General features: G+C 36.3%; 1 protein-coding gene across 1 annotated transcript in view; it reads left to right on the top strand.

The window, feature by feature from the left end:
- Positions 1-5,933: 5,933 nt before the first annotated feature.
- Positions 5,934-23,235, top strand: part of LOC123867106 — a 42,736-nt gene continuing 25,434 nt past the window's right edge. Inside the window, exons 1-5 of the mRNA XM_045908990.1 lie at positions 5,934-7,013; positions 10,348-10,507; positions 12,133-12,234; positions 13,292-13,429; positions 14,970-15,053. Of these exons, the coding sequence (XP_045764946.1) occupies positions 6,237-7,013; positions 10,348-10,507; positions 12,133-12,234; positions 13,292-13,429; positions 14,970-15,053 (1,261 nt within the window). The 5' untranslated portion in view covers positions 5,934-6,236. The remainder of the gene's footprint in view (positions 7,014-10,347; positions 10,508-12,132; positions 12,235-13,291; positions 13,430-14,969; positions 15,054-23,235) is intronic.

The following is a 23,235-nucleotide window of genomic DNA, read 5'->3' on the forward strand; positions in this document are numbered from 1 at the left end:
GCTTAATTCCTTGGTGGTAGGTACGGCTTTGTCAACGTGGTGGTAACTAGTTAAGACAGAAGCTTTCAACCAGATAAGCCCAAGGACGATTTAGAAATTATAAATTCCAAAATTGTCTCTGGTCTGGTCTGTTGGGAGGGTTTTCAAAAAAATTATAAATTCACCCATCCGGGTCCCAGCCGGGTATCGAACTTAGGCCCTACTTATAACATCTCAATGCTCACCACTGCACCGCCAGGGAAGTTGTCAAAATAACCAATAAGTTTTTTCGATACTATGACTCTCACAGCAAGACAGTAACTGAGCTGATAGAGTGTCTATAAAAGTCCCTATTATATCTGAGTAATGGATCAAGACTACTTGAGCACTCAACTAGACAATTAATTGCAGGTTATAAGATTATTCCGGCTAGTTGGGCCAATGTGCGCCTTCCACACGACTGGCTTGCAATGGGAATGTCCTGATTTCATCTTTATTACTGGGTCCTGTATAAAGACGTGTGGAAACCGATATAGTCAAACCCCTTCTGGGCTATGCTTCCATATTGCATTTTGTGTATCTAAATATTTCAGGGGGCACGGCAGTGCCCCCGCCAAGACGAGCCAAACGGCGGCCGGGGCGCTACGTACCTTTTTCTCGAAGTGTTTCGCCGTATTTTCGACCCGTCATAACTTCGGTCTGGATGACGCTAGAAAGCTGAAATTTTCAGTATAAGGTGTCCTCAGCAAATTTACCAAATATACTAAGTTTCAAATATCTAGCTTTTATGGTTACAGATTTATTGATACCTAAAATACGCCGATTTCGTCCCTCACTGATGATCATCACTATTCATATGTAATTCTAGGGTACTTCCCGAAGTCCTAGAAAGCTGAAATTTGGTATGTAGACTAGAAATGGCATACAAACTACAGGAAAATTGAGAAATTGGAATTTCCCCCCCTCTACGCCTCTTATGAGAAAAGCAAATCTGTAAATTCTGTCGCTAGAATGCTGATATTTTCAGGATAAGATGTCCTTGGCAGATTGATTAAACGCATTGATTATCAGTTGTCTAGCTTTTATAGTTTCAGATTTATTGACAGTCAAAATTCTAGTCTGTAATTCTAGGGTACTTCCCGAAGTCCTAGAAGGCTGAAATTTGGTATGTAGACTAGAAATTGCATACAAACTACAGGAAAATTGAGAAATTGGAATTTCCCCCCCTCTACGCCTCTTATGAGAAAAGCAAATCTGTAAATTCTGTCGCTAGAATGCTGGTATTTTCAGGATAAGATGTCCTTGGCAGATTGATTAAACACATTGAGTATCAATTGTCTAGCTTTTATAGTTTCAGATTTATTGACAGTCAAAACTTCTAGTCTGTAATTCTAGGGTACTTCCCGAAGTCCTAGAAGGCTGAAATTTGGTATGTAGACTAGAAATTGCATACAAACTACAGAAAAATTGAGTAATTGGAATTTCCCCCCTTCTACGCCTCTTATGAGAAAAGCAAATCTGTAAATTCTGTCGCTAGAATGCTGATATTTTCAGGATAAGATGTCCTTGGCAGATTTATTAAACGCATTGAGTATCAATTGTCTAGCTTTTATAGTTTCAGATTTATTGACAGTCAAAACTTCTAGTCTGTAATTCTAGGGTACTTCCCGAAGTCCTAGAAGGCTGAAATTTGGTATGTAGACTAGAAATTGCATACAAACTACAGAAAAATTAAGAAATTGGAAATTTCCCCTCTCTACGACTCTTATGGGAAAAGCAAATCTGTAAATTCTACCGCTAGAATGCTGATATTTTCAGGATAAGATGTCCTTGGCAGATTCATTAAACGTACTGAGTATCAATTGTCTAGCTTTTATAGTTTCAGATTTATCGACATTCAAAACCTGTAGTCACAAATTCTAGGGTACTTTCTGAAGTTCTAGAAGACTGATATTTGGCATTAAGTAGGGATTTCAAGAATTATGAACAACAGATAAATTAAGAAATAGGGTCCCCCTTCATCCCCTCGTATATGAGATGCATATCTGTAAAATCTGTTGCTCGAATACTAAAGTTTACAGGATAAGATGTCCGTGGCAGATTTATCAAACGTACCAAGTATCTGTGTTTCCTGAAGTCCTAAAAGACTGAAATTTGGTATATCTGCTTCAAAATTGAGTTGCAAGATTCCACCCGAACAAACATACTTACATACGAGTACATTGCAAGTTGAATAAAAGCTTTAAAAAAAAGAGGTAACGATAGAGAGTGGGCCATGAAAATGATGTACCTACAAGAAATAGATCCAAAAAAAATTTAGGGCACCTGCCAAAAAGAAATGAAATCCCACCAAAAACATTTCATGTAAAAAGTTAGCCAAGACTCACAAGTTCATAATGTTTTCACTGTTAAAAAGTTATGAGATCTCTAATAGAGCCAAGCCCCTAAGCTGAGCTTAGATTTGTGCTGGTCATGGGACCTATCCCAAGTCCAAAGTAATATAGCTCTTAAATGTTCTTGACTATATCACATTTATAACAATAAATAACAAATCACTCTACTTACAAGCTCTGATTCTACAAACCCTACATCTTGGCAAAAAAAGGACGGCTTGGCCGTTTAATGTTCGTAAAACTATTACATGTCATAACATATTTTAAGGCCTTAAGGAATAGTTTGTTCGACAATTACTAATTTGTATTGTACTTCGTGATGGTCGCAGAAGCAATTCCGGGCTTAGATGTCATTTCAGATAAAAAATCCACGAACTGTAAACGGCCGTAAAACTATTACATGACATAACATATTATACGTTAAAAGTTATTAAACGGCCAAGCCGTCATTTTTTTTACCAAGATGTAGGGTTTGTAGAATCAGAGCTTGTAAGTAGAGTGATTTGTTATTTATTGTTATAAATGTGATATAGTCAAGAACATTTAAGAGCTATATTACTTTGGACTTGGGATAGGTCCCATGGCCAGCTCAAATCTAAGCTCAGCTTAGGGGCTTGGCTCTACTAGAGATCTCATAACTTTTTAACAGTGAAAACATTATGAACTTGTGAGTGTTGGCTAACTTTTTACATGAAATGTTTTTGGTGGGTATTATTATACTAGAGGATGCCCACGCCTTCGTCCGCGTGGATTAAATAAAGTTTTTAAAGATTCCGTGGAAACTCTTTGACTTTCCGGGATAAAAAGTAGCCTATGTCCGTCTCCGGGATATAAGCTAACCCTGTACCCGTCATAATCGGTTAAACAGTTGGGCGGTGAAACGGTAGCAGACAGACAGACACACTTTCGCATTTATAATATTAGTATGGATGAAAGAAAAAGCTGACTGAATGAATGATTGACTGATCTATCAACGAACAGTTCAGACTACTGCACGGATCGGGCGTTTGGCGTTTTGCATGCAGACAACTATTGGAGTAAGACCCAGCTGTTCTTCTGCAACATTGCATTTTAACTAGTTAATAATGAGAGAATGTCGACCAATCAGAGTGATTGCGATCGTCACACTATATCTGTCATTTTACCGCAATCGACCACCTGGTATCTAAATACACAGCAAAATAAATATTATCATATTAGTCATCATCCGCAGATAATATTACCTATAGACAAAAGCCAAGACGTCTATTTCTACGAGTGTAAATTAAAAATTTATAACACCCCCGACAAGTCAAGGTTACAGTTACTAGAAAAGAGCTAATAACTTACAAACGGCTGAATCGATTTTCTTGGATTATAGCTAAGAACAATCTCGATCAAGCCACTTTTCAAGCAAAAAAAATAACGAAATTAAAATCGGTTCATTAGTTAAGGAGCTACGATGTCACAGACAGATCCACAGGTACACACGTCAAACTTATAACACCCCTCTTTTTGGGTCGGGGGTTAAAAAGAATTAAAGTTGACAGATCCTAGGTTTTTTTTCTATAATTTGTCAAAAAGTTGCAAATATCCCGTTCTAATTAGGTAAATCGTGGTAAGCGTACGGAATAAGAGTAAGCGAGAATTTATTAGCAATTCATCCAAACGTACTTATTGCTAGCATTGTGTCGTATTATTTATATGCAACTAGCTTAAGCCGGCGACTTCGTCCGCGCGGACAATACAAATTTGAAACCCCTATTTTACACCATAAGTTCTAATTCACACGAGCGTTAAAAAAGCGTTGCGTTTAAAACACGGCGTTGCACTGAAAATACAACAGTGCGCGATAAAAAAGCGTTGACGTGTGAAGTTGTGAACAGATACTTGTTCTTCTTGTACAGTTCTATTTGAATGCCTTTTTAACGGACGTTAAAAAAGCTCTCGTACGAATGAGGCCTTAGGGGTTGGATTTTTAAAAATCCTTACTTAAGTTGGATGCGACGGATCTGCTCGCGAAATTCAAATTTTATTTGGTTTTTCGCAATTTGTAAACTAATACGACAAAGTAGGCTTATGACATTCTATTTGCGGCAATAACAGTATCATCTCCACCTATTTATGTAAAAATTGAAAGGGTCCAGTTTAAGAATTTAGCTTCTAGTATCGACTGTAACTCACAAATTAGTCGATACTAGAGCTAATTTCTTAAACTGGACCTTATCAAGTAAAGATTTTTATATAAACACGTAGAAATGATACTGCCGTTGTCGCAACTAGAATTCCATAAGCCTACTTTGTCATATTAGTTTACAAATTGTGGAAACCCAAATAAAATATGAATTTCGCGGGCAGACTTGTCGCTTGCCCCGGCTAATTGACTACATCATAATAGCTATCTGCATACGATTACCGTGACGTAACTTTAACCGCCTGTTATGCAACCTCAATAATATAACAAAACCAGTAAAATGGGTTAAAATGAACTTGCAAGATTTGACCTAAACTAGCATTGTGTTAAAAGCTTGCAATAAAAAGCTCGCTATCCCATTGTCCGCGATTTATTTTGCGCTCCAATTTCGAGATATTAAACTGTTCACCTTTATGAAAACATTTATTCATACCATTCATGTAGCCAGGCAATAAAATGCGGGCCATTTGCATGAGAACAAAAAGGGGCATCTATGATTTTTTATACCGATTTAATGTTGGTATAAATCACAGAGATAAAACGTATCAGATGTCCTGTATTCAGTACATCAGGCTCTGACGAATGGTGTTTTAATTGCTTTTGTGGCGCCCGGAATTAAGTCGGCTTAGCTTCATGGAACGTTACCTAGCTTTGTTCTGAATCTCTGTGCCGATTGGAAAAAGAAAATTAAATTTTATTAAGATGCCTGCTAATTTGTCCGCGTGTATTTAGGATTTTTAAGAATCCCGTGGGAAGGGGAACTCTTGGATATTTCGGGATGAAAAGTAAACAATATTCGTCTTCAGGGTGCAACCTGTATCTGTATCAGTCAAAGTTGGTTAAACAGATGGGCCGTGAAAAAGTAAATTTGAATAATAGTACCTAGTAAGGATTGGCATTTTTACTAGCTGATGTTCGCGTGTTCGTTCATTCCGCGTGGATTTGGGTTTAAAAACAATCCTGTTTAAATTTTTCAAAATCCTTTCTTGGTCGAAGTTTACATTAAAGAGAAAATAAGTACTTATTTGGATGTGTAAAAATCTTTAAGTTTCTAGACCCAGCAGTCTGAGCGGTAGATACGTTGATTTGTCAGTTAGTCAGTTTCTCATTAATAGTTATATAGATAGTAGATAACTTGCAGATGTACCTACTTTAAAGAACAACTCTCGAGTTTTGCACGGCGATCTTGAAGCTCCATTAAAAGTCAGGATTCCGTCTGAAAACGCCAACCTGAACGTTTCAATATCATCCGCCTACTAAAGCGTACCTTGACCGTGTACTAATGACAGACGTACCCACTGTTTCACAATAATGACAGGCATTGGTCTAATGGGATAAACGGTAGCTGAGAGCAAGGTTGTGACGACCGTCCACGCAGTGCCGCGAACACTGCCGATCTGAGGCGACACTGTACCAACAAATTGGTAAATGACTCCACTCGAACGCGTATCCGCTCACTCTACTTAAGACAAGAGGATCCTCCAGTCTGCCGTCTACCCCGGGGCACATCAGTGTCCTAAATCACGTGCACCAACCGAAAGGAATTTCCCACGGAAATGCGGCGTACGATGAGGCTTTGAAACTCTGGAACAGATGCTAACCTTCATCAACCGACAATATGAGAAAAAATAAACTCCGAATACATAAATCTCCATAAGTCAATTTGATACTGAACTCAATATTGACGAAAAATGAACGGAATAAGCGTCGGGGCTGAAAAAGCTTCCGGGGAAACCAAGGAACCGAAGAAGAGGATTAGTGTTAAAGAAAAACTGATGCAGATAAGGTCCAACATAACAGTGGAACCGATTATAGCGTGCTACATAATGTCCAATGTGTTTTCTGGCTTGGCCATTCAGAACTTAAATTTGGAGAAAGCTTGTCGGGTGAATTTAGGGTACAGCGATGAAGTTTGTTCCGCGTTGAATAGGCGGCAGACTGAGAACTACACAATGGAAGAGGCGGAGGTGCAGAAACTGACTGCATCGGTGCAGGCGTGGAAGAATATCGCGCAGACAGTGTTCCCCTGTATACTAGTTCTATTTGTCGGTTCCTGGAGTGACAAGACGGGAAAAAGGAAAGCCTGTATCCTACTGCCGATCGTCGGTGAGGTGTTGTGCGTCACAAGTTTCATGTTGAACACATACTTCTTCTACGAACTCCCTCTGGAAATCACGGCTCTTTCAGACTTGTTTCCATCGCTGACCGGTGGATGGATAACAGTTTGCGTTGGTGTATTCAGCTACATTGGTGACGTGACGACTAAAGAAATGAGGACATTCAGAGTGGGAGTGGCTAATTTATGTATGTCGCTGGGGATCCCCATAGGAATGTCACTGAGTGGGATCCTCCTCCAACAGATCGGATACTATGGGATCTTTCTAATATCCTTGTGCTTGTATTTCATCAGTTTGATATACGGATATATTCGTCTGAAGGATCCAATTCTTCCTGAAGACAGGCAGAGAGTAAGTTTATTTCTGTTTTAATGAACCGATTATTTGGACGATTCCATAAATCTTTCTTATCCTCTACCTACCTACTTCTATTACAAAGTAAACAATCTGTTTATACGTCAGTTATCGTTAGGAGCTGAATCTGATTTGTTCCAATAAAGTACTTACTGCCATTTACAGGTTTAGAAGGTCATTTAGAAGTTAGTATAAAGAAATTAAGAATAAGTAATATTATAATTCAATAATAATAAAATAATTTCCTTGGCAAAAACAAATTTATATATTAGATAGCATTGTCTAATCAAGGTTCATGATTTATATAGGTGGGTATCATATTATCATCCCTCATCAGGGCTCTGATCCTTCCAAGCATAACAGGAATATCATGCGTTAGATATTATGACACATTAGGAGGTTAGTTTTAAAGTAACTACATAGATAGATTATGCCCGCATCCTTTGATTTTCCGGGATAAAAAGTTGCCATGTCAGTTTTCGGAATGCAAGCTAACTCTGTACCTTTCATCAAAATCTGTTAAACTGTTGGGCCGTGAAAAGGTAGCAGAGAGACAGACACTTTCGCATTCATAATCTTAGTATGGATATTAAGTATTTATATAATCAGAGAGTTGCCACAATTAGTAGAGCCGGTATTGTCTCACAAAATATTCAAAACATGGTTTTAAATAAAAATAAGGGTTTGAGCAGGTATCATAATTATTATGATAATTGTCATATTAAATTATAAGTCATAGTCTCATAGTCATAATATAAATGGCATGCAAGCATAGAAATACGTGGGAGGCGGGGGGGGGGGGGGGGGGGGGGGGATTTGTATCTCCCAGCACGCGACCGGCGTGCGCGCACTGACAATGCCTGGTTATCGATATCGACTAAGGTATAGTCATTCATCTCATGACAACGCTACATGAGTAAAGATGCGACGTAGCTTTGGTCACAATCTCTGATCGAATAATCTTGGGACTAGAAAAAACCAGTCAACATAGTTAGAAATCCTAGGGTTACTGGCAGTGGCGTGCACAGGGTTTAAAGCCAGGGTAGGCATTAAGCTATGAACTTATTTTCTGGCAGGTCATAATGGAAAATAAGTGTTGATTTATTACAACTAGGGTAGGCAGTACTTTTGTACCTCTATGCACGCCACTGGTTACTGGTGACTGGTTAACACCAAGTTATAACAGTTTACATACGTGACTTTGGTTACAAATCTCTGACACAAATCTAAAGTAGGAAGCTAATCCAATCTTGAGACTTGAGAAAAGCAGCCAGAATAATCAGAAGCACAGGGTTGCTGGTGACTGGTTATCACCAAGTTATAACCGTTGATCACATTACATGGCTTTGGTTAAAAATCTCTGACACAAATCTTAAGTACCTAGGCTGATCAAACAATCTTGAGACTTGAGAAAGGTAGCCAATATAATCGGAAGCTTAGGGTTGCTGGTGACTGGTTATCGGCTATAAGGTACACCCGTTCATCACTCTCCGGTCCTACGTCTAAGTGATAAATTGCTCTGTGCCACTACGCAAATTCGTGCGAAGGGGAACATCGTAACACAATCAGTGGTTTCACGGGGCTCGGATAGGTGTCTGCATTTGTAATGGAGAAAACGATTGAAGGTTTCACATGATTTATACCCTGAGTTTTTGTGTTAACAAAAAAGTCGCGCCGAATTGCAAACCTCCTCCTTGTCGGAAGTCGGTTCAAACGACTTCCTGCGTCTGCGTTGTATGTAAACCTCATTGCTAAAGGTCGTGCCCCTTTCCATTGAGTTTACATTACGAATTTAGTGGCATGAAATTAGTTTCATGACATTAATTTTATGAGCAATTTCACGTGTAAATGTCTAAAAGTTAGTTTTATGACATTAATTTCATAGGCAATTTCATCGTTATAATTGTTTACTATACAATAAAAAATATAAAAAATGATACTTAAGTGATAAGAGTCATAAAGCTTATGTATGTACAAAGCGAACAATGTGTCAAGTTTATTTAAGTAAATAAACCGTCATCGGGTGACAGAAGGGCTGGCTCATTTCAACGGATCAGCCTGGCTGTCCAAGGCGGAAATGCAGCCAGTATTCTTGGCACCATTCCACGCGGGCATGATTTGTTTAGTAATTAGATAAGGCTAGCTTAAAGTTTTATTGTAATATTTTCTTTAATTAAAAAAAAAAACAGGGAAAAAACAGGTTTTTTTTAAGTAAACGTAATATTTTGAATGTTTGTGAATTATTTGTACAAGTTGAAATCTTACAGAAGCTATCTCTTGTACTACAATGGCGCTGATCTGCGAGATACGGTCGTCAATTTATTCCGTTTGGCGCGGATGCAGTACGAATGATTTATTTTTCGGTTTCAATGAAAAATAGATATCGAGTTTGCTGGATTCCGCGTCTGTTATCATTGGATCCCGAAGTCACACAAACTGAGTTTTGATGTATAGGGACGATTTAAAAATCGATTTAAATTCTGTAGACTATATATTTTTTATTCGAGGGATGTAGTTACTCGTAGTTGCGGCAGCGTGTATTCAGGGTGTAATTAAAACGCAAGCAAACTTAGCGCTATTATTATAGTACCTAAACACAATCGAATACTGATAACCATTTGCCATATACTTGTAGTTTATTGTTCAAACCCGCAATGTATCCACACGGGGCAATACCCCACCTACGACGTGGCATTTACCCCGTAGCCACCTATCTACGCAACGTTCGTTGGCCTCTAGCGTCAGTCAAATGATTTGTTATATACAATGCGAACTTTAAAAATACAGGTTTGCAGTCATCCTTCCAATTAGTGGAAAGTACACATAGAAAAAAAAATGTTGTACTCATTAATATCTTATGCAGTGCTTGTGTAATAGTGTTTGTGCTGCTTTATTTTTATCTAGGTCACAATAACATTGTGAATTGTAAGCATATTAGAATAAACTAAGAACAGTTATTGGACTGTAACTTAGATTTAGAAATCACACTAATATTTTAAAGGCGATAGTTTGTGTGTATGTTTGTTACTCCTTCATGCAAAAACGACCGGACGGATTTGGCTGAAATTCAGAATGGAAATAGATAAAATCCAGGATTTGCACATAGGTTACTTTTTATCCCGGAAAATCAAAGAATTTCTACGGGATTTCGAATAACCTAAATCCACGCGGTCGAAGTCGCGGGTTTCAGCTAGTTAATTATAAGTAGAAGTTTAAGCTAGAATAATATTACTTATTTTAGCCCATAGGCTAGATGGTAGTAGCAATAAAGCTGCCGTGACTTAATGGAGTTTTATGGTAAGAAAAATAAATTAATATCTTATTCTTCCAGGAGCAACCAGTGGGCTGTAGAGGATGGGTGTGCTCGTTCTTCGACGCCCGGCACGTCAGAGAGACGCTCACGGTTGCCTTCAGGAGCGGCCCTCGCAGACGACGACTGCGGGTGTCATTGCTTATAGTCGTCGTGTGTGTTATATTCGGACCTTTGCATGGTTAGTATACAAGTGTAGGTGTAGTTAGGATTCAGGGTTTAACCAGAACGCTAGCAGAAACTTAACGTTATTATTATACCACCTTAACACAATCCAATGCCAATAACCACTAGCCTTATCTTGTAGTTTTAGTGATTTGGTTATTTTTCAAACCCGCAATGTATAGCGTGCAAAACTCGAGGTGGCATTGACTTCGAGTGACCTATTTACGGAACGTTCGTTGACGTCAAGCGCCAGTCAGACATTTTAAATTTTTTTTTTCTTAGTTTTTCTATAGTATCTTTTCAGTAATCATCAGTACTATCACCTGATTTCGTATATGCTAGCGTTCTGGTTACATTCTGTATAGGAACCCCCAATCGTTTATAATCTATGGGCTATAAACAATTGGGGGTTTCGGTTTCAAGAAATTTTTAGTATTTGCGAAGAGTTGGCAAGTTGGCGGTATAGCTACCTCTAAGTTTACATGGTTTGCATATTCAATCCGTAGCAGCCTGGAGTATTAATGGTAAATGCCATGTTGTTATCTCTTAAACCGGGTTACGGAACCACTTAAAAATTATATCTATCATGATATAATTTTCAAGTGGAAAACGTTGGCAAACGGAAACTCGACAATTGACGTCTTAAGGACATAAGACTTACCAGGAAACTTCTAGATTATACCATAATGAACGACATAATGTGTGAAAAGTATACGTACGAGTATTTCCGACGATGACTCGTTTTTAAATTTTTCGTACACAGGATGTTTGGAAGAATTCTGGAGTCTGGACTCTGGATAGAGGGAATTAACTAATCTAAACACTTTATTACGGGTTGCCTATACATTAATACATACCTACTAATATCATAATTGGGAAATGTGTCTGTCTGTCTGTCTATCTATAACTTTTTTCACAGCTCATCCGCTGAGCTAATTTTGAGGTTTGTTTTTAGTCTTATCCGTTGAGGAGTTCCATCATCTATCTTCGAAAATATTCATCAGATCTTTACCTTTAAATGGGAACTTTAATTTCACTTGGGAAGTATATCTACCCTTTCAAACGAAAACAAATTTCTAAATCGGTCCCAGCGACTTCGAGTAATCGGGGAACATACATAAAAAATTAAAACCGGCCAAGTGCGAGTCAGACTCGCGCACCGAGGGTTCCGTACTCGGGTATTTTTTCCGACATTTTGCACGATAAATCAAAAACTATTATGCATAAAAATAAATAAAAATCTGATATAGAATATACAGGTAAAGCCCTTTCATATGATACCCCACTTGGTATAGTTATCTTACTTTGAAAATTTAAACACATTTTAATTAAAAAAATTAATGATGTAACCACAAATTCACGGTTTTCGGATTTATTCCTTTACTTATGCTATAAGACCTACCTTCCTGCCAAATTTCATGATTGTAGGTCAACGGGAAGTACCTATAGGTTTTCTTGACAGTCACGACGGACGGACGGACGGACGGACAGACAGACAGACAGACAGACAGACAGACAACAAAGTGATCCTATAAAGGTTCCGTTTTTCCTTTTGAGGTACGGAACCCTAACAAAAAGATTCGGATGAATTGAGATCCTCATCCTTTTTTGAAGTAGCAACCTCAATTTTTTTCTTTGCAGGTGAAATGAACGTCCTCTACCTGTTCATGCGCTATCGGTTCAACTGGGACGAAGTGCAGTTCAGCATGTTTTGTACATATAGCATTATCACCAATTTAGTGGGTGAGTAAACACTACCATTGATTAATTTAACTGAATCTCTGATAGAAATTGTTAAAAAAAGAATCGTTTTGAATTAATTATTATTATTATAAAGGCGAAAGTTTGTGTGTATGTGTGTGTGTATGTTTGTTACTCCTTCACGCAAAAACTACTCGACAGATTTGGCTGAAATTTGGAATAGAAATAGATAGTACCCTGGATTAGCACATAGGCTACTTTTTATTCCGGAAAATCAAAGAGTTCCTACGGGATTTCGAAAAACCTAAATCCACGCGGACGAAGTCGCGGGCTTCAGCTAGTATTGTATAAAGTCACCGTATCTTTATAGATTATGCTTTCTACTATATTTATATTCAGATTGTTTCTTATGTAAGTGAACTTTTGGTCTTTTTGATAAAAATAAAATGTCTAAACTCTTATTCACTGGAACCTAATACACGATAATATAGTCAGGTGTTTCGATTCTACTTTGATAACTTGGGTAATGTAACCCAGATGATTAAAGCGGAATATACCCACCGAAATCATCGAGGAAATTAATCATTTTTGTTTAAAAATTTGGGAACCTCATATTTTTTACCTGGTTATTTTTTTTTTCTAGGATACAAGTCCTCATTATGGACTTAACCCTCAACCTGGTTGCCTGGTAACAAAAATATTGCTTCAAAGCGACAAGCCCGCTAATAGCTCTCTCTATTTCTTTTTAACCGACTTCAAAAAAAGGAGGTTCCCAATTCGTCGGAATCTTTTTTTCATAACGGTGTCCAGCCGGGCGATTCAGAACACCCGATTCGGTAAGTTATCGTTCGATAACGTTCGTTTTTCATTGAAAAATACATCTTATCGAACGATAACTTACCGAATCGAATGTTCTGAATCGCCCTGCAGTAAAGAATGTTTCATTTATTCAATCAAAATCGGTTCAAACATACAATCTTTCTTATTCTTTTTCTTTGTTGATTTTGTTGTGTCTTTCATTAATTGTGGATCTCTGAAATAGTTTTCAGAGCTGGTTATGGGTTTACATGATGATGATGATGATGAATTAACTCCTCAGGAACGCTGTTCTCGATCAGCATCTTCAGCGACTTGATGAAGCTGGACGACACGCTGGTGGGCATCATCTCCTGCACCAGCAAGATCCTCGCCTCCTTCATATTCGCCTTCGCTACCACTACTACCGAGATTTACATTGGTAAGCTCTAACTTGTGGACGATCCCAAACTAACCAGCTCGTTGGAAGGCCTGGAGCACCGCAGAGACGTAAGCTCCTTTTGCCGTTCTATCAGCATCTTCAGGACTTGATAAAGCTGGATGATGTTAGAAGGTTGAAGAGTTAGGAAGTTGGCAGTGTGCTACCCCTGCCTCAGAGAGCATGAAAAGCCGTTGGTCCTGCGCCTGATGCTTCTCCGGTCGTGTCGGATTTCCCTTCCATTGGACTATGAGAGTGAGGGAATAGTGACTGCACCCATGTGCACTATAATATCTCCCACGCAGTTGACTAATCTCTAAATTGAGATTGGCCGCCGCGCCGTGGCCGAAATACGATCGGTAATATTAAAAAAAAAAGATTTTATTAAAATAGTCCCGAAAAATATCGCAAATTGCAAAACATAAGTTAAACAAGCCATTTTATATTCAATTTTAAAATAGGTAGGTAATTTTGTAAATGATAAACACTGTTAATTTCCCAGAGATCGGTCCAATAAATTTAATTATTGAAATGTGACGTGTTAAAATATTCACCTAATCCGTTGCACTATGCAATCATAATTAGTTTTGTGTTTAACAATTTTCAATCCATTTAATATTTCGGTGTAATCAAATTTGTGATAATAGCCCAATATATTTCAATTTAAATCATTATTTAAGTAGGTAGGTACATTATAAGCATTTGTTTTTAAGCTAATGTAGGCTAAGCTAAGTGTGGTCGAATGACCTAACCTATATGAAAAATATAACCAGTGTCACTCTGGACGTTTAAAGATTCTAACGATATCTACATCCAAATCTGTTCAGGTATTTCGAAGTTATGGTGGAATAAAGAAACTCACATACATTTATGAACTCTGAAAACATTATACTTTTTTTTGGACAGTCACGTAAAAAATAAAATAAATCCGCAGACAAAATAATGAAAAGACAAGGTTCAAAGACAAGCAAAAAAAATGGACACATTTCTCTTTTATACGAGTGGAAAATTGACTTGCTACTTACAGAATATATTTGGGCACGTAAGCTTTTATAGCTAAATCCACTTCGGTGGGTTTAATATTTTATGAGGAAATCGATTGTGGCGTGCGGGTTCTTACGGGATGAGGGTTGATGCGCACTGTGGAGTTTAAAATGGTTAAGTGTAAAATATAGGTATAAAATAATAATGCAAATTGTACCACCAATAGTCATACAAGTGTAAATTACAAATTTATAACACCCCCGTCAAGTGAAGGTTACAGTAACTAGAAAGGAGCTGATAACTTTCAAACGGCTGAACCGATTTTCTTGGATTAAAGTTAAGAAAACACTCTCGATCAAGCCACCTTTAAAACAAAAAAACTAAATTAAAATCGGTTCATTAGTTTAGGAGCTACAATGACACAGACAGATACAAACGTCAAACTCTCAGACACTCAGAAGTAGGTCAGAGGCCGTCATAAACTCTGTGGCTCTATGGTAAAGCTGTGTGTTACAATAGCTATTAAGCCTATAAAATAAAACCAATTTCTCTTTTGCAGCGCCCCTGGTAGAGATCTTCAATGGGACATCCTTCATAGCGATGCGTTCTATCGCATCCAAGTTGGTGACTAGTGAAGAATTAGGTAAGTGTATTTTTTTAGGGTTCCGTACTTCAAAAGGAACCCATATAGGATCACTTCGATGTCTGCCTGTCTGTCCGTCTGTCTGTCTGTCTGTATGTCTGTCCGTCTGTCAAGAAAGCTTCCCGTTGATCTAGATATATCATGAAACTTTGACATCATGAATTATTATTAAATGACAGACAAACAGAGACAGACAGACAGACAACAAAGTGATCGAACGCTAAAAAATATATGTGTGTGTATATATAGGTACTGTATTGCACCACAAAACACAAATGACAGGTATATATTTTAATTATTATCAAAGCCAGTATAGTAATGCATTCAGATGGGTCGTCGGCATATTAATCGTAAGCATAAATTATTATTTTTTATAGCTGCTCACAAAATGCTCTTTAAAAAGTTGACTACGAAGAGTTGAAGGACATCTAAAATTTTATAATATATGTACAGGTTGATCGAAAAAATATCACGATCTTCCGTGATCTGTGTTTCCTACCAATTACAACCAGGGTATCTGTAAAACAAGAGTGAATAGGCATCTTCTAGGTAAATGCGACCACATCATCACTTTCCATCAGGTGTGATTGTGGTCAAGCGTTTATCTATAATGAATTAAAAAAAAAACGATTCTATTAAGAGGTTGTATCTATAGAAAGTGAAATGCTATCCAATGACCCCTGAAGCTATGAGCAAAAATGATCAGTTTTGAGTAACTGATCGTATTGTGTTTTTCAGGAAAAATACGGATTTGTTTCTTTTTAAATTAATAATTATGAATACTAAAAAACTTTTTGGCAACTAGGCCAGTTTCATAATTTCTATGTTTTTACTTTGAAAAAGTGCCATTTTTCTTTACAAAATAATTGAGGTTTTGGGTCTGCATAGATTATCTTAAAACATCTAACTACATAATATCAATCTTCAATAAATAGAAATTAGTTTTACCGTACAACCTGTATACTTTTGTTTTAAAACGTTTTATAACACACTTTAATAGTGTCATTCATTTTAATTTTTATGTGAATTAATTAATTAATAAGTAGGTAGGTACTTATTTCGTTGACGTAGTGCATTTTGTTACGTTTATTTATCTTTGTTGCAATGAATAATGAGTTATTATTAGAGTCTTTTTTTAATCCCAGAGGCTAAAATGACAGCTAGAAATATCAAACTTAAAAATAATGATACCAACTTAACAAAAATAGTGTTGTCCTCATGGTTCTGGTTTAGGTTAAAATCGTTAAATAATAAAATAATATTTCGTACATAACGAGTAAAATAAACATACGAAATGTGTTATTACGAGATTATAAAGTAGCACTAATCACATAAATTATTTGAAAGACTTAAAGAATAATTAGTAACAAATGTACAAAAAATAGTGAATTATTTTTTGTATATTTGTTACTAATTATTCTTTAGGATTTTTTCAATAATATGTAAAAGTCATAAATTCAGAATCAAGCCATAGTTATTGCATTTGATTTGGAATTATGTTCAACACATTTGGTTGTCTCATACACATTTGACAAGAATTCCTACAAATATTCATCGGTAAGTATCGATTGCAGCACATCACTATTTAAGAGTCGTAAAAAACAAAACGCAAAACGTCATTTTAGTCTCCGGGATTTAAAAAAAAACTAGTGCTTTATGTATAAGGCAATGTAAGTAGATAATAGTTTTTTTCTAAGTATATCCATATTATAAATGCGAAAGGGTGTCCGTATGTCTGATACCTTTTTACGGCTTAGTACCTAACGGTAGTTGAACAATTGTATGAAAGGCCCATGCTTTTTAGGGTCCCGTTCCTTTAAAGGAAAAACGGAACCCTTATAGGGACCTTATAGGAAGGGTTATGATTTTAGCAGTCTATGTATGTATCTATGTAGGTTTGTATCATTAAAGTGTGTCCAGAATTTCAAGTATAATGCAGTGTCCGTTGCCCGTGGGAAAAGTCCGGTGGGAACTCTTTGATTTTCCGAGATAAAAAGTAGCCTATCCCCTTTCCAGGTCTTTAACTATACCCATACAAAAATAATAATCGATACCGATTGCGACGTGATTGAAAGACAAACCGACAAACAAACACACTTTTGCATTTATAATATGGGTGTGATTGACAGTTTTCACTGTCCAGTGTTATTTAAAGCAACAGGCCGCTACCGCGTGGTTACAACGATTAATTAAAACAGTATTTTATGGCTTGTTAGAGTTGACCGTTTAGTTTAATTTATGCGTGTTTTAAAAAATATATCTATTGGATTGATTGGAGTAAAACTTTGACGGCTTTAAAGGAAATAACTATGCAAGGAAATATTATTTTGAAGTGATTTTTTTTCACTGTGCGCCTTAGGGGATTTTGGTATAGCAAATATCAAGGTAGCGTCATCGACATGCTAATGTCAAAAGTGCTCGGAGTTCCGATTGATGTAAAAACTAAGGTTTTAATTTAGAAATTATGATTGTTTCTGCACTTCTGCCAACTTTTTCCTATTCAATGACAAGCCAGGCAAAGGCTGCAAGTTCACCTGGTAAGCGACGATGCAGCTTCACATAGTAACTGGTTAACATGAATGAGAATTGTTAAGGGCTTTTATATAAAACCTTTCGTACTATAACATTTAAAAATAAAACATTCTGTTTAGAACAGGATTAAAACATATTTAAAACAATTTTTTTAAATTCATTTATATTTTCTGTTGATATACAAATTATACAATATTTTTTTATAATTCTAATTTTAAGCAATCTTTATGTTAAACCTAGATTAAGATTGTAAAAATAATTTTGCACGCTGTTGAATAAATAAATAAATAGAACAAAAAAAACAGTAAACAAATCTTTAAACATTGCCAACCCTAAGCCTAATTAATCTAAGCCTTACAGGCCAAATCCTTGTGATTGCTTCCGTGCAATACTTTGTGACTTTTAAAACGTACAATTAAAACACTTACATATAAAATACAAATAAAATCTATAAATAGATTGGGATTATAATTTGAATTGTAAATGTCTAAACTTAATTATTGGTATCGATCCGAACAAAATCTATAATCTAAGTAGATTATTATTATTAGGTATAGAAGAGTTAAAGTACCTATATTTACGTAGATATAATAAAAATAGATGCACCTAAGTTGGACAACGTATCAGTACAAATAGTATAACACAATGCCCCTTCCCGCCGTCTGTCTCTTACGCTTAGATCTTATAAACTACGCGAGGGTTTTTATTCGTTTTTAGGGTTCCGTACCTCAAAAGGAAAAACGGAACCCTAATAGGATCACTTTGTTATCTGTCTGTCTGTTTGTCCCTCTGTCGTGTCTGTCAAGAAAACTTATAGGGTACTTCCTGTTGACCTAGAATCATGAAATTTGGCAGGTTGGATAGGATAGCACAAGTAAAGGAAAAAAAACTGAAACCGTGAATCTTTATGGTTCACGGTTTTCGGATACATCACAAAAAAAAATATGTTCAAATAATTAGTACCTATTTTCAATTTTCAAAGCAAGATAACTATACCAAGTGGGGTATAATATGAAAGGGCTTTACCTGTATATTCTAAAACTGATTTTTTATTTATTTTTATGCATAATAAATATTGATGTATCGTGCAAAATGTCGGAAAAATTACCCGAGTACGGAACACTCGCTGCGCGAGTCTGACTCGCACTTGGTCGGTTTTTTTTTAACAATGGATAGATCGATTCAAGAGGAAGATTGACACGTATAGTATAATATTGAAATTTAACGATAAATATTCAAAAAGTTTCAGAAGAAAAAGAGATTTTATCGAAAATACTGTCTTCTTTTGAAATATAACAAAATAACCACACGGTATGGTATGTTATTTATATGGTATTTATGTGTTTGGTTTTAAATAGTTTGTTTTTATTTTTCAATAGTAAATACGGAAGTACTTAATCGGAATAAATACCAGAACTGAATGAAAATTTTAGGTGGAAATGAAAGTTAGGTATCAAGGTTTACAAAATATGTGTTTGCGCAATATGAGTTTGTATTAGTAGTATTCATGTACCTAGGGCATGCGAAGGCAAACCCCTCCCATACAAAACAAGTCAATATCAAGGTCAAATATCTCTCTCTACATAGTACAAAATAAAGTCGCTTCCCCCTGTCTGTGTGTATGTATGAACGCTTAGATCTTTTAAACTACACATAACACAACGGATTTTAATGTGGCTTTCATTAATAGATAGAGTGATTCAAGAGGAAATCTTATAGGTATAGTTTAATATTTTTGTTGAAATATGCGGATAATTGTTCAAAATGTCAGAAGAAATCAGGCCGTTTGAGAACTTTCATCAAAAATTAACAATTTACTTTTTTATATAAGATATAATATTTCAATAATTTTTAATAATTGTATAATAAGAGAAAAGTAGGATAAACTCAAGAACTACTCAACGAATTTAAAAAATTCTTTCACTTATTAAAAGACACATTACTAGAGAGTAATATGGGTTACGTTTTATGTTCGAAAGATTACAGATAACTAGAAAATGGTAATATCTTATGTCAAGTTGGAACTAAACCATCTCATCTGAGAGCTTCCATGGCGAGCGCTGCCTAAATGGTTAAAATTACACGAAAACAATGTACCTATGGTGGAATTGTTTTTTAACCCCCGACCCAAAAAGAGGGATGTTATAAGTTTGACGTGTGTATCTGTGTATCTGTCTGTGGCATCGTAGCTCGTAAACTAATGAATTGATTTTAATTTAATTTTTGTTGTTTGAAAGGTGGCTTAATCGAGAGTGTTCTTAGCTATAATCCAAGGAAATCGGTTCAGCCGTTTGAAAGTTATCGGCTCTTTTCTAGTTACTGTAACCTTCACTTGTCGGGGGTGTTATAATTTTTTAATTTACACTTGTCTCAAAAAGCTCTTAAAAAAGTCTGCGACAGCATATATTTATGTTTAAATGTTGATCCACAATAACCAATGTTATGATTTTCAAATGTGGACAAAGCCGAAGATGTTTTGTCTCATCAAAGTAAAGTTGTTGGTTATCTCAAGTATTTAATTTAGACCTAACCATACCTTGTGTATCGTTTAATTTAAAATAATATCTTAGGAGATATCATAATGAAAATAATGGCGACGGCAGTCCGTGGATACAATGCAATCACAGTTCTAATATGAGATTTTTTTCGACTTAATTCACAATAATCATCATTGACATAGTACCAGTAACATATTATTTTCGCAAAAAAATCACAAATAATTACTTAAGTTAAAATAATTACTTTTCAGGCATGCAGGTTTCCTCGCGATGTTTTCCTTCACCGTTAAATCAAGTGATATTAAATTGCTTAAAACGCACATAACTGAAAAGTTGGTGGTACGTGCCCGGGACCGAACCGCCGACCTCCGATTAGGAGGCGGACGTTCTAACCACTAGGCTATCACAGCTTAAGTATCTACATACCTAACTTCAAAAAGTTATCGATTGGGAGTGAAGCCCTAACTTCCAGAATAGGAGACGGAACGTTTTAGCTATAAGGTCGTGATAAGGTTATCACGACTCTAAAGACAACAAACAACATAATATAAGTGGAATAGTTCTTCTCCCGTGCCAAACCGGGGCGGGTCAATATAATATGTTTTGCACTCTTCGTCTGTGGTGTGGTGGCGTTTGCTGGCGCGCGTGTTGTGACTTTTTGGAGTGTTTTTTGTTAGAAGTGGCCGGGTTTTGTGTTCTGCTGGTGTTTATTGGTGGTGGAACTGACTGGGAAGCGCTCTAAAGGGGCGCCGCGTGTATGTCGGCGGGCGCCGGCACAGACGAAGTCCATACTTATACAAATAGTCTTCCTAACTTGTAAATACCTAAAAACTTGACATTGGCTAATCAGTGTAAAGCCAGACGAGAGAAAAAAAAAACGTTTTGCACTTTAGGGAAATACAATAATAAAACAATTTTTATGAGTTAATCTTGTCTCGTAACTTGTAATCGTATACTTTGTAAATCCTGGTGTAACTGTATGGTTACTAAACTGAGCCATAATAGTAGCTGGAGTTACAGCCCCCTATCGAATTACACGGAAATCAAGCGTAAAACAATATGTCATTGACAATTTTTTTTAACTTTTTTACTGAAACCCATTGAAACGTTGCATTGCTTCTAGACACTGTGTTACGGAGGTGTTATGTTACAAACGTATGAATTAAAATCTGACGTTTTTTATGTTAGGCGCTACGTTGCGCGCGATAGGTTTCAGCGCAAGAAGTGCTCTAGAAATTTAGTAGATCGATTTCATTGATTTGAGATTTTTTAACTTTTCGGGACATGATAAAAAACTCATATTATAATTTATACTTCTATTGTTATTTCATTGATTTGAGATTTTTTGACTTTTCAAAAAAAATATAGCTACTGTACTTACCTACATATTGTTAGGTCAGGGCCCGGGCATAATGTTCATTAATGATTATTTTGGTTGCCTAGTTTTTTCTACAGAATTACTATTTTTTGTGTACGCTTCTTACCATTTCAAAGATCATCTTAGGATGTATTATTATTTTTATAGAGTTTATCTAACCTAAATTTGGGGTTATTCAATGGAAAATCTTCTTACTTATCAATTCTTATTGTTACAACTTTTTTGGTACGAATAAATAAATAAAAATTAAAAATGCGTATGATCAAAAATGTTTATTGTACTTTTTTCGTAGCCATATATGTAAATTAATAGGTATGGTGTCCGTGCATATTAAGTAGGTAGGTACCATTGGAACTTCTATTTTTTATACAAAACTCCCCAGTAACCTAGACACTGAAGATTAAAAAAAACTGAAATAGTTTAGCAAACTGTGGACGTGTGTAATTCTAGAATGCCAGTAACCTAGGATTTCTGTGCAGTTCATGTTACATTCTGCTATGAATGAATATTTTATATTAATATTTTATTTTACTTCAGCGGTCTGGGTATCCGGTTTCTTGGATTTAATTTATCTTCCTTTCCATTTGCTAGGTTTTTCATATGCTACTTGTGAAATACTTGTCTCTAATATACGTCGAAAAATAAATCGATATAATCGATATAATTTGTGCATTTTGACCACAGAGCAAATAGGTATATGTAGTAGCTACATCACCGAATATTACAGGGTCATCTCAGTTTCTTGCACCGGGTACTTTGTCTTATCAGGTGCTTGACATTGGACCCACCGGTTTGCAGGCGACCTTACTAAGGTCACTAAAACAACAGAATTTTACCTAAGTATCTTCTCCTCCTTTTGACGACCTACCCGGCGCAGTGGTGAGCGCTGTGGTCTTATTAATGGGAGGTCCCGGGTTCGATTCCCGGCAGTGGTTTGGAATTTGATAATTTGTAAATCTCTGGTCTGGTGAGAGGCTTCGGCCGTGGTTGGTTACGAGTTACCACCCTACCGGTAAAGCTGTGCCGCCAAGCGATTTGGCGTCCCGGTACGATGTCATAATATAGAAACCAAAGGGGTATGGGGTATGGGTTTAATAAAAACTGCCATACCCCATCAAGGTTATTCCGCTTCCATCTTAGACTGCATAATCACTTACCACCAGGTGAGATTGCAGTCAACAGCTAACTTGTATCTGAATTACGTAGTAAGTTTAAATGTGGCTTTCATTAATAGATAGAGTGATTCAAGAGGAAGGTTTATGGGTACAGTTTAATATTGTTTTGTGTTACTTTGTTGAAATATGACGATATGATTCATAGTACATAGGAAAATATTGTAAAATAATATTTAGAATAACTATTTGTGCACTGAAATAGTTTAAGAACTTAGATATATTGAAGATGTCGGAAGAAATCAAACCGACTGAGAGCTTCATCGAAAATGTCTTATCAACCGACTTCGAAAAAAGGAAGAGGTTCTCAATTCGTCGGAATCTTTTTTTTTTAACACACTGACACCACATTATGTTAAAAATGGAATTGAATACTTATCATTAGGCATCGTTTTAGCCTGGTTGAGGTAAAATGGATATTTCTAAGTGTGTCCAAGTAATTGAAAAACTGCAAGTTTTCCTCAATAAATTACCAGTGTTTGTTGACCTGTACCAATATTTACAGCACCTACATAAACATAGTGTAAATTATGTGAACAGTTATACTTAGTGTAAATAAGATTAAGTACTTACTTTAGCTACAGAAAAACATTTATGCGCAT

The sequence above is a fragment of the Maniola jurtina genome, chromosome 7 (genome assembly GCF_905333055.1).
Source record: "Maniola jurtina chromosome 7, ilManJurt1.1, whole genome shotgun sequence".
Taxonomy (NCBI): Eukaryota; Metazoa; Arthropoda; class Insecta; order Lepidoptera; family Nymphalidae; genus Maniola; species Maniola jurtina.